The 16,231-nt window shown below is 35.9% G+C and overlaps 2 protein-coding genes across 3 annotated transcripts in view; both read left to right on the forward strand.

Moving 5' to 3' along the window:
• LOC125239117 (zinc finger protein 782-like) overlaps positions 1 to 16,231 on the forward strand; it is a 106,205-nt gene that overhangs the window by 63,763 nt on the left and 26,211 nt on the right. The window lies entirely within an intron of this gene.
• Positions 1 to 16,231, forward strand: part of LOC125239126 (zinc finger protein 782-like) — a 47,742-nt gene that overhangs the window by 24,366 nt on the left and 7,145 nt on the right. The window contains exon 4 of one of the 2 annotated variants that reach the window (XR_007178495.1): positions 5,806 to 5,914. Coding sequence is in view for 1 of the 2 variants with exons in the window: in XM_048146629.1 (XP_048002586.1) it covers positions 5,806 to 5,829 (24 nt within the window). In the remaining variant the exon portion in view is untranslated. Of the gene's footprint in view, positions 1 to 5,805; positions 6,084 to 16,231 lie in introns of those variants that run through there. The other variant, XM_048146629.1, reaches the window with a different exon arrangement.

The raw sequence follows: 16,231 nt of genomic DNA on the forward strand, positions 1-16,231 counted from the left end.
CAGTGACAGCTTTCAGTGTGTGAAGGTGGGCGACGTCATCAGTTCTGACCTAAAAATGAAGCTTTTGGGGTCCCACAAGGAAGTATCCTTGGCCCAACCCTATTTTTGATTTACATGAATGACTTTTGCAATCTTCCGCTCGATTGTGGTAAAATAATATCTTATGCTGATGACACCGCCTTAATTTTCTCAGCACAGACGGAGAGAGAGGCATACTTGCAGGCGCAACTAGGATTTAACATTGTAAATAATTGGCTACAATATCATCTACTAACACTTAACGCAGATAAAACCAATTATGTTCGATTTTTCATGAAAAATAACCAATATATATCTGACCATCCTATCTACGCTCATCGCAATACCTGCCTTGCTAGAGTTGCTAGCAATAGCTGTAACTGTCCCTTCATCACTCCCGCAACTAAAATTAAATACCTGGGTGTTATAGTCAATGACACGTTATCGTTTCGACCACATATTGAAGCGTTAAGTAATAAAGTTCGTAAGCTGATATACGTGTTTAAAAGACTCCGTAATGTCTTGGACCTTAAATTAATAATGCAGACCAGGTATACTTTGCTCTTTGCCAATCGTTATTAACATATTGCATTACATCATGGGGAGGAGCAGCCAAAACCCTGCTTTTAATTGTAGAAAGAGCACAAAGAGCTATCTTGAAGGTCTCAACTTTCCGACCGTTCCTGTACCCTACTAACCTATTATATAAGTCCTGTAAAGTATTATCTGTAAGACAGCTATTCGTGTTAAGCACTGTTCTAAAACAACATAAAGCACTTCCTTACAACTCAGACATTACTAACAAGAGACGGAAAGATTTGGTTTGCAACCGGCTGACTGACCAAAAGCATGCTTTTCACAGCGGTTCTACATATGTCTCAGGACCGCGGCTGTACAATAAGTTAAACGCAGATTATCACATATATCATCTATGCTACGCAGAATGTAAAAAAGTTACAAGGAAAGCTCTAGAACTAATGTCTTATGAAGACACGGAAAACTTACTAACAGTTTTAAAATAACTAGAAATAACCTAGACAGAGCTACTTAATGTTTACAAATAAATACACCTACCTATGTATCCTTACGCTGATGCGATAAAATACAACTGTTGACTCATCAAAATGCTAATAAGCAATAAGTATTACATATGGCTTATCATCTTTTTTTGCTGTACTTTTAAAATTATAATAGTTTTAAGTAGGTAACCTACTCTATTTATAAATCTGTAATGTAATTTATTTATTTTTTAGTTGAATACCTATGCAATGCACATGATATTATCAAATAATTTCCCTGTTTTAGTTTGTAAGTTATTTTTTCTGCCTGAGATACAGGATCTCCCTAGTTCAGGCACGGACATGGTGAAGCCTATTTTGTGTTAATATAGTTTATGGCCTGTTTATAACTGCTATTTTTGGTACATGAATAAATGATTTTTATTTTTATTTATTTATTTTTATCTCTATTCGTAACAGGAATGGTTGGTCTTCAAACTCTAGAAACCAGACAGAAACTGCTGCATATTATGCATTACCGCCAACTGTTTCACCATAGAGTAGATGACGCATCCGTGCTTGAGAGAATGGGGCTGCAAGTGCCAAGAGCGAATGTGGTGGTTGGCATGCCGGGCGCGGTGCCGGCGCGGCGGCGGCGGCGCCTGTTCGCGGCGGCCGGCGCACCGCTCGAGCCCGAGCTGCTCTTAACCGCATCATGTTGGAGACAGACGATATTGACATATTTGCTGATAGTGTTGGTGTGTTTTACAGAAAACTCTTAAGGTTCACTAAGACTCTACACTCCTTAGGTGATTAATGTAATAACCATAGTTTAACTTTTAAGTGTGTTTGCTTTTATTTATGTCAATTTAACATGTACATAATTATATTACCACATAAGTGCTTTGGTGAAATACTGTTAACTTTTGTGTATTTTTAATAAATAAATAAATAAATAAATAAATAAAAAAACGTGAAAAAAGTCCCAGAATCGGGCCCCTTTTGCTATACTCTGACCGCCCCTGTCTATACTACTGTAATGTTTGACGTTATCACGTTAAACTACCGTCCGTAAACCGACTTTACAGACAACCAATTTTTTTTCCAATTTCCAATTCAAATTTTGATTTACCTGTATTGTTTTTGTGTTAGTTTTATTTTGACATTGAATGTATAACCGTTCCGTTCTGCCTAGCTTTGTAACCATTAATACCTTTAATGTGAACCTACCCTATTTTTTGACATGATTTAAAATTTATTGTTTTGTAATTTCCGAAGGTAGGTTAGTTACATGTTGACATTTTTAATCTGTTTAAGTATTTTTTGCATGCCTGTTGGTCGAATACACTGACACTTCCCTAGTTTTAAGACCGTATTTACGTGTATTCTTGCAAAATAAAAAAGTTTGAAGTTTGAAGTTTAATAGGCATCTCTTGGTGAGTGTCTCCGTAAAGTAGGAGGAAGGTAACTCCTACTCCATTGCCTCCGCCTCCGGTGGTTTTTCGCCTAAAATACGCGACCGCTTGCGGCCGCTCTTCCCCGTGCGCTTCCCTCCCCCCATGATGGGAATTGAGGGAACGCACAAACTATATATTTACAAAACTAATACTATAAGCCTGTGTGGTGACGGGTTAAGAATTTCACCACCCCTTTCTTTCCGTGGGTGTCGTAGAAGGCGACTATGGGATATGGGTTAAACTGTGGCGTAGGCGAGAGGCTGGCAACCTGTCACTGCAATGCCACAGTTTCGTTTTCTTTCAACCCCTTATTTGCCAAGAGTGGCACTGAAGCTTTAGTGGTTTCATGTGTTCTGCCTACCCCTTTGTGGGATACAGGCGTGATTGTATGTATGTATGTATGTATGTAATACTATAAGGACTATTTTACATTAAAAATAACAGTGAAAAGTTAAAATGTACAAATTAATTTAAATTTACAAAAAATATTTTCAGCAGCGCGCCTTTTCAGTTCAACGTTCCCGCCAAAAAAAACTTAGCGCTTAAAACAGTATCGAACGCCATTGCGTCACGAAAACAAAACAACTAAACAAAGACAGGGGACAACTCAATCACATTTTTTGCCATACTAAATTGAACCTTATCACCGAGAGAGAAAGTTGATCGTATCAGACTAGCGAAAACGGTCCACATGAGAGGGCATTGTTTGGGCTGGTGTCCCTCTCGCACGTGTGACCAGTGTTAATGAGGTTACCATTGTAGTAGTATTTTTATCTGTATACTAGCTTTTACCCGCTGCTTCGCCCGCGTACTAAAAGTATTTTTATTCAAACGTATACAAAAATTAAGATTTTCATTTGGATCCGTAGGTTTCTCTGTAGGTACATTTGTCTGCGATTATTTCGATTACACATAATACTATTGTTTTTAAAGAAATGCTTGCAATGATTGTAGAAATGTTACCACATCGACCACAGCGTAGGTAGCTGGTATGAGTAGGTATGTATTCTATATACGCTGGGGAAACCTTTATATACAACCCACATAGCCCGTATTTCGACACTAATGGTCGGTGGGTAAAAAGTACTTTCTTGCATTATCCCTTACAACAACGATCCCTTCCCACTGAGCCGCCTGCTTTTTGCACTGCGTTTTACACTGCCTGCATATCTCTCTAACGATACCCATATTATCCTTATCCCTATCCCTGTCCCTGTCGCTGTCCCTGTCCCTGTCCCTATCCCTATCCTTATCCCTAACCTTATTCCTGTCCCGGCCCGTCCCGTCTCGTCCCGTAGCGACTACATTATATAAGGAACCTACGTGCTAATTTGGAATCTCTAGGACCAGCGGTTTCTGTCGCGACGTTTCGCGAGTTACCTGGCAACACTACCAACTGAACGAAACAACCTCCATTCAAACCGGTAAAAACCTGTTTGTCACTTTATGGCGTGTTGAATTTAATTATGTAAATAATATTCGAGTCAGTGCTCATCGAAGGCTGAGTCATCAGGGAAAGCTAAGTGGTGTTTTATATCTCTATGATAAAAGAGGAGTTATTCTCCCAAAACGTTCTCGTACATTTAACCTAAAACTAACTTTTCATGATTGAATATTATTGCTATGCATTATTACAAAGTTTACGATGATGGTGTTTCTGTTGTTGATAATATGTTGAATTGGAGTTTATTCCATGTTTATTCATATTAAGAACATTTGTAGAAGTAACAATTGTTGCACCATAAGATGGAGTCTGCCGAGGCAGAGTTATAAAATGCAATGGTGATTGTTATGAAATATAACTATTATGTCTATTTAGACTAAGTTAAGAATTATGATTTTTGCGTCTGGAGAGACGGCAATACGAAAAGAGCATGATTGCAACACAATGGCGTATGGAGGGCGTCAAAAGGCAATCATGGCTGTTATTAAGTCAGCGCGGCCCCAAATAGTTTGGGACCAGGCATCGGGTAACTCTGATGCTGGTACGACCGCAACCAGAGGCTGGGGGTGTGGTCCAGCCTTGGTGATTGTGCTATAATTATTTAATATGAGGAAAGTTATGAGTTTGGCTGGGGTTGGAGTCGCCCCCGGCCTTGGTAAGCGCCGGATGAGTTTGTTAGACCCGGCCGCTGACGCCTGAAGGCCATGGGTTCACGCATCCTCTGGGAGGACCCCCCAAGATGGTGAACACTGTAAGGGCAGTCAGGCATGTGTACAAGATTAGCGCTTTTCTGGGAGGTTGACGAACCTTCGTACACAGTTTGGGTCCATAAAAGTATTTGTCAAGCGCTGGCCATTGATGTGGGGCGTTGTGATTGTGACGCTATGTAAGTGTATAGCCTTAAGTCTGTAATGTATCTATGAGTGGCATTGATAATGTAGTTACAACAGAGAGGTTCTGTGGTATATGAAAGATAAAAGTGGCATTGATAATGTAGTTACAACAGAGAGGTTCTGTGGTATATGAAAGATAAAAGTGGCATTGATAATGTGGTTACCACAGAGAGGTTCTGTGGTATATGAAAGATAAAAGTGGCTATGATAATGTGGTTTATGAAACATCTATGATTTACCAAAAGGTGGCTTTGATAATGTGTGTACTACAGAGGTGTTCTGTTGTTTATGACATATATCTAATAATCTGTAATGTGTTGATCTATGTGTGGTGTCAATGTACTTGCCATAGTTGTGTTTATGAGTGGTGTTAAGATAATTGCAATGATTATGTTTAAGATGACATTATACTGATCTGATGTTGTATATGTGATATACCATCTGCATTTATTCTCTATATTTGAGAAGTGTACTTTGTGAGAGAATGGTTACAAAGCTTTCATATTGAGTTTGACTATCATATGTGGAATTTTGTATCCTGAATATGCTGAATTGAGTTGATATATCTCAATACATTAGTTGAGATAATAGCAACTATAATGAAAGACAAATGTTGTTAGAAATTGACTTTGTTTACTGATTTACTGCATTATTTGTGTAGTACTTTGGTATGAATATTGATGCACCATAATGGTGACTGGAAAGTATCTTTGAGATACTTTACATATGTATTTAAGTACTACATTTATGTAGTTCAAAGGGAATGAACATGATGATGGTCATAATAATGATGATGATGATGAAATAGTTGGAACTGTGATAACTTTAATAAGCAACTTGGAATTAATGATTGCAGTGAGATTTGAGAACCTATAATGGAAAGAATATAATATGAGATTAACCTTGTAATAATACTTGCATAGAACTAAATGTGTGATATTATATAGAGATAATTTAGTGACTTTGTAAGTCATAGTTACCCCTTTTTAATACAGATCTTGAGATGCCAGTCATGCTGACCAGTGTGGAAGCAACGAGGACAGCGGTTAGAGAAAGGCTCTAACAGTCATTCCATACATGCAGTGTAGCCACTGCTAACCAAAGGTATGAATCATTCCTTTGCTTGACTGACGTTTATACAGATTGAGTTATAATGATAGCAGTTATAGTTGATAAACCTTTGGAGATGAATTCAGGCAATGTTTTAATTCTCTTTGTTCCAAACTTATTCCCCAGAGTTTGGAACAAAATTGGTGGAGATGCTGGGATATTTGGTAGTGGCTGGGGAGACACTGCTAAAATCACAGAAAGTAGAGTCAAAAGTACAATTTGAGTATTTGAGAAATTGCATAAAGACGTCAGTTCATGGGATGTGTGATTCATATCATTTAAAACCATTTATTTGTGTTCTACATTCATCAATTTAATGAAAAATAGGTTTAACAGGTATTAGAAGAAGCTGATTTGAAACTATTAATGTCATCCAGCGTCGAGTAGAAGTGATAGCCACGAGATGGACACAGAAATTGGCAGCATAGCATTTGCGTTATGTGTGTTATAATAAAGATATATTGCTCTTTTATTTAGGCATGAATGTACGAATTGTATACTTATTTTATTGTGATTTCCCTTCATACCAATATGTGTAGAAATATTGATAAAGAATGTTTGTTTGTTGTTCGCAAAGATCTTTACAGGGGATAGCTCAATCACATTTTTTGCCATACGAAATTTAACCTTATTACTGAAACAGAAAGTCGATCGTATCAGACTAGCGAAAACGGTCCACATGAGAGGGCATTGTTTGGGCTGGTGTCCCTCTCGCACGTGTTGCCAGTGTTAATGAGGTTCCCATATTAGTAGTATTATTATCTGTATATTACCTGACTTTATAACTTCTTATTTTATTTTAATGTTATATTCAAACTAGGGTTTTGATATATTTCAAAAAATTTGAAAATAATTATAATGTAATTATTTTGATGCCAGTAAATCAAAGATTTGTATAATTAAAAAATACTTTCAATTGGGTGTTAGTAGATTTGGTAGTAACTTTGAAAATTGACTGGTATCCCCAATTTATGACAGTGATGACGTCACTGAATAATGTTGACATTGTCAGCAAGTGCGAGAGGGACACCAGCCCAAACAATTACCTCTCATGTGGACACACTTTTTGACCTAACTAAACAATCTAGTTTAATAATTCTAAATCTATGGTTGTTCGACAAAGTGAGATTGACAATTGGTGCAAGTTTACGAAGTTTGATAAGTACAAGTTTACGAAGTTTGTTGAGCTCAAGTTTACGAGGTTTGTTAGTACTTACAACATTTTATTTTCAAATGCTTATTATAAATTAATAAATATGTTAAACATTAACAAAATTAATACACAAATAAAAGGACAAATAATTGCTTTCTGTAATTATTGGTTCTTAAAACATAAATGAAAAATCGATGTGATCGATAAACACGCATAAAAAACAGTCGATTTCCGAACGTCTGTCTTTGACATATGACATTAAAGGATTGTAAATGTAAATATATTGTGACCGGCAAAATATGTGTTTATATAAACAAAGGTAGTGAAATTACTTGTTGATTACCTGAAAATATGACGGGAAGTCCGTTTCTACACAGGGAGGTAGTACCAGGATAAATCTACGCTAATTCTAGCCACTGTGGTCCCAATGCAGACATTCGGGTTTATGGCTCATTGGGAAGCAGGCACAGCAAAGAGGTTTGGGGTTTAATCCCTAACAAGGACGCCCTTGGGGCAAAATGTTGAAAGACTCGGTGAGTGTTGTAAAAGCTAACTACTTTAAAGTCAGGGGATATGAATGATAAAGGCGTTTTGTACATGTTCAGTTTTGCATCTTTTGGCAAATGATAAATGAAATTCCACGCAAATTTGTATTGTACGAATGTGTTCATCTAAAAATATCTTTACGCATTGAGTATAGGTACTCATCATTATAGTGTTATTATGAATCGCTCTGTTTGACGTCACATAAAATTGAAATATTAATGATTCATCATTTGCAATTTAATCACATGAAAATTTTCTGAAAATGAACTACGAAATAACCGCATAATTGACGTTGTTAAAATACTTCTTATTGGAATCAACCATTTTATGCCAATATTAACAAAGCCTGCTTGCCCAAGTATCCACATTTGTTAGTAATATAGAGAAGTTGACCACTGACACCAAGTTATTATGTGCACAAATACCATGAGTTAAAAACAAATCAGAACAAAGCGTCATCACTTCATCAAAATTACACACTATAATAAATCGGTTAAATACTGAACTTTATCAGTATTTTAAAATTGTAAACAAACAAGTACCAATGAAATTTCTAAAGTGACTACCTCACAGCTTGAAGGTGAAGAAGAACTAGCTGAATTTGAAAATGCCTTAATTCTACAATTTAATATAAAGGTGTCTAACATACAATTAGGTAAACTACGGGTTAATAAGCGAAGCAAATTATCTGAGTTTATACTCCACAAGTTTAAGTGAAATGTATTGGACTGGTACCCCTTGATGGGACCAGTTTCATTCTTGTATAAGTCAGTGGGACTGATGTGATGTTGATAAATTAATATACCTAAAGGAGGTATGGAGGACCTCAGTAATTGAACTTCTTCAGTTTTGTTAATTTTCTTGTGACCTCGAAACAAGAGAGAGAGGATTCTCTTGCCATTATAACAATATCAAGTTGTTTTCTAAGTTCTTGTGTAGATTTAAACTTACTTAGTTTCACTTCATATATTATATAGTCTGGAAACTTTTCTATGACTATGAACCTCAAGTGATGATGATCAATATTTTCCCCTAATGACTGTTAAGAATATGAGATGTTATTGGATCTCATTTATGGTCTTGCGCCAATCTTCAAACCTTTCACTCTGTATAGAGTGGCATAATGGATATTAACCACTTGCTTGGGTTTTCAGACCTATTTTTGAGTATATCGACAGCAATCTGATAACTAAGGTTGGTTATCTATACTTCATCACCTATTAAAATTTAGGCTCTCCTTTTAAAGAGGCCTTATGACACCAAAAGTGAAAATATAAAATATCAACTTAAATGGAAAGCTAGAAAATTGTGAAAACAATTATTACAGCCTGCCTGTGTGGTGACGGGTTAAGAATTTCACCACCCCCTTTCTTCCCGTGGGTGTCGTAGAAGGCGACTATGGGATATGGGTTAAATTGTGGTGTAGGCGAGAGGTTGGCAACCTGTCACTGCAATGCCACAGTTTCGTTTTCTTTAAACCCCTTATTGCCAAGAGTGGCCCTGAAGCTTTAGTAGTTTCATGTGCTCTGCCTACCCCTTTATGGGATACAGGCGTGATTGTATGTATGTATGTATTATTACAGCGATTTTGCCTTATCTTCATAGATACCTCATGGTCATGAAAAACCGTATAAGAAATTAACAAATAGCTGCTGTATTTGTTTTAAAGGAAGACATAGAGAAAAGAATATAATCAAAATGTCAAATGCGTTCATTACAATACTACAGGAAAAAATAACAAGGCCTTGTGTCCGAAGCTATGACTTTCAAATAGTAAATAAAACCTTTCAACACCTTACACATACACAGAGAAGGAACCACTGTTTTTCAAACAGCTGCATTGTCTGCTATAAAAAGGAATGGAATTGTCGAGAAATAAATGTCACTTATTGAGGGACAGTAGTTCTCAAAGAAGTTATATGACACAAAGAATTAAAAATAGATAAACTGACAACCCCAGGCACGGTAAACTTAGAACGCGGCATCTATAAAATCGGAAAATGTGCAAGAAAAGTGTATTTAAACTTCTTCTGCTATACTATTGAACTTTGAGTGACTGGTATTCACGGACAGTGTTATCTTTTGATTACAACACGGAATAAGTGTGATACAACGCGCAAAATAAAGTGACTCTATACATCTTCATATAGAACTGTTTTGTTTACAAGTTTGTGTTATTGTGACGGAGTGAGTATCGTGAATCGTTATTGTACATAGACATTTGAGAAAATAAGGAGGAATAAACAGCAAATTCACAATATTACAAAATTATCCGACGTTATTATACGAAATATTGACCACAACGCTTATTGGCCTTCGGAAAAGGTAAACAAAGATCAGCTGACCAATTACCGCAAGGCATTTAACAGCTGTTACTCTTGACACATGCCAAATTGTTGCCATCATAATTGAATTGATATTGGCCGTGCATCATACATCAACTACAGCGCCATCTATACGAAAACTGCCGAACTACTACACAGCGACATCTACCGGCGATAGTTTCAACTAGGTAGCTTAAAACTTATTCTGATCTACAAACCAGCTTGATAAAATGTCGAACAAACTAGAGCAGAAAGCTACAGGTAGCGGCCGCAAGGCGGCAGCACTTGTATGTTGTTTTAAATGCAAATCGTATGTAGTTCCACGAAATACTGCGCTTTGCTCTAAATGCAAACACTATTATGAATTTGACTGCGCTGGACTCTCTGATAAACTTTATGAACTAATGAGCGCCGAATCGAAAAAAAACTGGACATGTAAAATGTGTATACAAAAAAAGGATGGAAAAACTACAAATATTACTTATAGAAAGACAAACAAAATTAATTCAAAAAAAAATATCGTATCTGAAGTACCGTTGTCAACCCCGCCAAGTACTTCAAACAAGAGCTCCTCGACGTTAAATTTGAGTCCGATGCGTGACAGTTATGAAAGTTCTTATAAAGAAAAACCTATTTCTAGGTCATCGTCGCCTACAGAGAAAAGTCAGTTGTCGACACCATGCAATACTTTAAAAGGCTGCCCCACGGAGTCAGAATTATGTACGACAAATAACGAGTTAACACAAAATACAGAAAATCCTATGGCTCTGACGCCTACACTCTCAGAGGATATTTTTATTGAAAAAAATCAAGAAAATGAAAGTAAACCATGCTCACCACATAGTGCCCGAAATAGTTCACAGATCTTAGACTCACATTTACTCACTGATAACGAGCTGTCAGATAACTCTATATCAATTTCTGATAAATTATCTAAGAGTTTGGACGGACTGGCGCTAAGTCAAAATCTACTTTTACCACAACAAGAGCTACAAGAAAGAATAACCGAGCTTGAAGTTACACTTATAAGTACGCAAAATGAATTGGATGACAAAATAATTGAAAATAATGAGCTTCAGAGAAGAAATCAGCAACTAACTATGGAACTAAAGGTACTGCAATCATTATGTCACTCCACATCTGTAGAAACCCTACACAGCGCTAGGAAAAATAAGCGACGCTCTCTGCGACCTGGCTTATCGACCCCGCCTTCGCCAACAATTCTCAATCTTCCATACTCAGGACAGTCGACTGATGCTACTGAGAATATACTTAACATACAGAAAAGTATCATCAATCTAGAGACGTTGGTTAAAAACATTGAAATAGAGATAACACGTCTTGGTAACCGAATGAAAACTCTATCTCCAAAAATTCATAGTCCAAATCAAATAAAAACTATGTCGCTTACATCTAAATTATCTGACTCAAAACCAATCAAAACCTGTCAAAACATGCAATCAGTCAAAAGTACTGAAAAGCGATATAACGGTCCTACAATTTTCATTTACGGTACCCAACAATGCATTGGACTTGCAGCGGCATTGGCACGCTCTAGAGAGTACAACAACTACATTAACTACGAGACAACTGCTTTGACTAAGCCACACGCTTGTAGCGAGGAACTGATGAAAAACTGCCTTTCTACGAAGTTAAAAGTACAGGACAAACTGGTATTATGTATAGGCGAAAATCACCGTGACTCAAGAAATACATTGTCAAACCTGCGAACTCTACTTAATAATTTTACACAAAATACAGTCATATTACTAAGTGTAAATAAAAACTATTATATGGACATTAGTTACGTTAATTCTCAACTCCAAGATTTATGTAATCAATATGATAATTGTCATTTTATTAACTGTTATCGGAGAACTATGCAATCTATGTGTAAAGCAATAAATTATACTATAGACTGTGCTGATTATAATAACACATATCTGAACTTCAGTGAATTGAAAAAACGTATAAAGCATAATGATGGCCCCGACTTGAAAAAAAAACGCGATTTACTACAAAAGGGTACTATCCCATACTTGTTTGCACGCATGAAATCTAAGCTCGAGGGCGACACTCTAAAAGCGTCGAATACGCTCTCTTTTCAGAATACGAAATTATCAAAGAATAGAATAGAATACTATTTCCCCGTTACAAATAAACAAGACACTGCTACGTTTTTTCGAGTCCAATCGAAATGAAATACGCTTAAACTGTTCTGCAAACAGCGATGGTAATGATCTAAACCAACACTCAAATTTTATAATACTACATCAAAACATTGCGAGCGTGTTACAAAAACGTGAGCTATTAGATATAACCATGGCTGAATTGCAAGAGGAGGAAGAGATCCTGATGTAATTTGTTTTTCAGAAACTTTTGTTAAGAAAGGCTCGGAATCGAACATTAAAATTAAGGGGTATAAACTAGCTTCTTCATTTTCAAGGGATAAAAATAGAGGGGGGGTATGCATTATGACTAAACTAGGATTAGAATATAGGGAACTGACATCTATAAATAAATATGCTCGTCCAAAGGTTTTTGAGTGCTGTGCAGTTGAAATTACACAGTACAAAATGGTAATAGTTGCTCTATATCGCACACCAAATTCTGATGCTAACGTATTCTTAAACGAACTAGATCAAATCTTAAGTCAAATTAATAATAAAAAGGAGAAAAAGATAGTGTTAGCTGGTGATTTTAACATCAATACACTTATAAATAGTAAAATTTCGAATTATCTTAACGATCTTGTAAAATATCATAACCTGACAATTCACAATTACAAACCTACTCGATTAAACTCATGTATAGACCACATTATTAGCAATGCTGAGGGAGCACAGAGTCAACTTCTCCCGTTGGGTCTTTCAGATCACGAGACAGCTCAGGTGCTCTATATCCCGGTTACGAACAAACCCCTACGGTCAGATATAACATACATAATGCGCAGAGACTATAGCCCATGTAATGTACGTAAATACCGGGAATGCCTGAAAGCTTTAACTTTTTCCGAAACATTTCTTGCGACGGATATGAATGAGGCTTTCAAGTCATTTCATGATTTAATTTGCTTATTTTATGAACTATGTTTTCCGTACATAAGGTGTAGAGTTTCGAGTAATTGTAAAAAACATAAATGGATTACAAAGGGACTGAAACGAAGCTGTAAAATTAAACGCACCCTACGTTTTAAACACTATAAAGAGAAAACATCAGAAAGTAGATTCGAATACAAAACTTATTCAAAAATGCTACTTAAATGCATAAATACTTCTCAAAGGCTACATAATTATAAACTGGTACAAAACTCTGCTAGTAAAAGTAGAGCATGCTGGGAAATTATCAAAGATAATCCGAATCAGCCCCTTACGAATGATCACTATATTAATGAAATTAACAATGATGGTACTATGATAGAAAACCCCAGTCTAATAGCACAGGCATTTAATAGCTATCTAATCCAACGTACGAATAATACAAACACAATTATAAGAAATACAAATTCGAAGTATGTCAATAACACTATCTTTCTCACTCCTGTAAGCCCCAACGAAATAAGTAACATAATACGGTCACTAAAAAACACTAATTCTACAGGATATGATGGATTATCAACTAAGATTCTAAAACTATGCATTGCCGAATTAGTACCAGTAATAACTCACCTTATTAATCTATCTTTCGAGTCGGGAAGCTTTCCGAAGGCTTTAAAATTGTCAGTAGTCACACCGATATTTAAAAAAGGAAATAGGTCATCAATGTGTAGCTACAGGCCGATAACGCTTATACCTGTCATATCTAAGATATTTGAAAAGGCTATGCATAAAAGAATCATGTCATTTTTAGAAAAATATAAAATCCTAAAAAGTGAACAAAACGGATTCCAAAAAAATAAAAGTACTACACTTGCCACATTTAATCTCGTTAATGGAATTATTAGAAATATTGACAATAAGAAACCAGCTGTTGTAGTGTTCTTCGACATGTCAATGGCATTTGATTTTGTGTCACATGATCTGCTTATTGCTAAACTTGAGAATCTTGGGATAAGAGGGCCAACACTGCAATGGCTCATTTCATATCTAAAAAACCGACAGCAGTGTGTTGAGATAAGAAGACCTGAACACTCAACAACAGTTAGTCATAGATCTTCGTACATGAAAATTAGCCAAGGAGTGCCACAAGGCAGTGTACTAGGGCCACTTCTTTTTCTGATGTATATTAATGACCTACCGGATATAACAACACATCAATGCACACTCTTTGCTGACGATATATCGATTCTAGTGACATGTAATAATGAAATGCAATATAATAATGACATTAATAATACAGTAAAATCTATAATTGAATGGCTAGAATACAATAATTTATCTGTCAATATTGACAAAACTCAATATGTCCAATTCCGTAGTATAAGAAACAAAGGAAAGTCATTAGATGTCCGATACAATAACTCACAAATTAAGGAAGTCGATGTTGTAAAATTCTTAGGCATCACCTTAGATATGCACTGTAGTTGGAAAAATCATATAGACATAGTGTGTGATAAGCTCGTAAGATTTGCATATGTACTAAAACGACTTCGCAATATATCTAGTTGGAATACAGTAGTGATGGCTTATCATGGATACGTAGCGTCTCAGCTAAGATATGGACTCCTTGTATGGGGTAACTCTACTGACACAATTAGGGCTTTTATAGCGCAAAAAAAGTGTGTAAGGGCAATGTGTGGAGTACCCCAACGAGAATCTTGTAGGCCACTATTCGCAAAGCACGAAATTTTGACACTGCCTTGTATGTATATTTTTTAAACTGCTGTGTTTGTAAAAAAATATCCACATTTGTTTGTCAAGGCTAATCAAGTATTCCATAGAAACACAAGAAATCCTAATAGGCTTGTAATTGATTTTGTTCCTAATAGTGCCCTTTTTATGAAAAGCAGTTATAACATGTGCATACAAATATTTAATGCTCTCCCAGATACAATAAAAGATCTTACCCTTAATTCATTTAAGACACAACTCTATCGTTGGCTAAAAATTAAAATGTTTTACTCTATTGACGACCTGTTTTGCATGTAATAGTATTACTTTAAGTATTTAGTTAAGTTTAGGTTAAGTGTATTTGCATGCTGAATCAGCAAAATATGTATAGCTCGATAAATGTATATACCTACCATCTCATTGTACCATATTTTAAGCGAATAAAGAATTTATTATTATTATTATTATTATTAATAAATTATATTTAAGTACAGAAGATAAAATTGGCCTATTTATTTTCATATTTGAAACTGAGCAACTAAAGGAAATTAAAAGTAAACTGGTTGGAATTTGCTTGAAAATATAGGTATTAAGATTATTGTTTACCAATATGGTATCAGAAATTACACCAAGTGTATCATGTCCCAGAGAAGATCTGCTTACATATGTGAGCAATTACAATGAAAGGATAAATTTAGTAGATGATAACCCTTTGTCAGATCGTATTGACATACTTATAGGAAGAGATTATTATTATTATTATTTGCATCTCCGTTTAAAATTCTCGGGTCTTTCGAGCCCGGTCATTTATTATTATTATTATTCTTTATGAATACTGAGAAACAGAATTTTCAGAAAATCTATATTAGGCTAGATCTTATCAGGAAAACCTGATCATAGAGACAAAATGACCTGATGGTTTTAACTTACTTTCAGACTTTGTATGAGAATAAATTGACAAAACCTGACCCTACTTTAGATGTAAGTAGGAAATTTAAAAGTTTTATGAGAACTAGAATCCATGAGTATCACAGAGGCTTCTAACCCGGATAGAGACGAAGAAGCTATTAATAAAGTTAACGAGACCACTACTATTAGTAACAACCGTTATACGGTTGGCTAGCTGTGTAATGAGTACCCTACGGGTCTACCTGCAAGCTTCGAATGGGCCTATGGTAGCCTAGTGAGTCAAGTGAAAGGGGTTATAGAGAGTCGCACTGCTCATTTATGAAAAAAAAATCCCACAAGACCGATTGAATAAAGGGATTATAGATTTGGCTCTAATCACAGCCAGGTAGACCATACGATATATTTTGGCCCACCATGGAATTTCCTTGAGTGGAAAGGCCATCAGAACTGTACAACGTTTCAGCAGAGGGTAGAGAAGGTAAAAGCTTGATTGAGTCTATAATTATCATAGCCCTCTGATGCTAAAAGATCTCATCCAACTCGTGGTCAAGTTCAGATGTCATAGAATAACAAATAGCTGATATAGAGAAAGCTTTCTTATAAATCGGAC

Source organism: Leguminivora glycinivorella, chromosome 25 (genome assembly GCF_023078275.1).
Source record: "Leguminivora glycinivorella isolate SPB_JAAS2020 chromosome 25, LegGlyc_1.1, whole genome shotgun sequence".
NCBI lineage: Eukaryota > Metazoa > Arthropoda > Insecta > Lepidoptera > Tortricidae > Leguminivora > Leguminivora glycinivorella.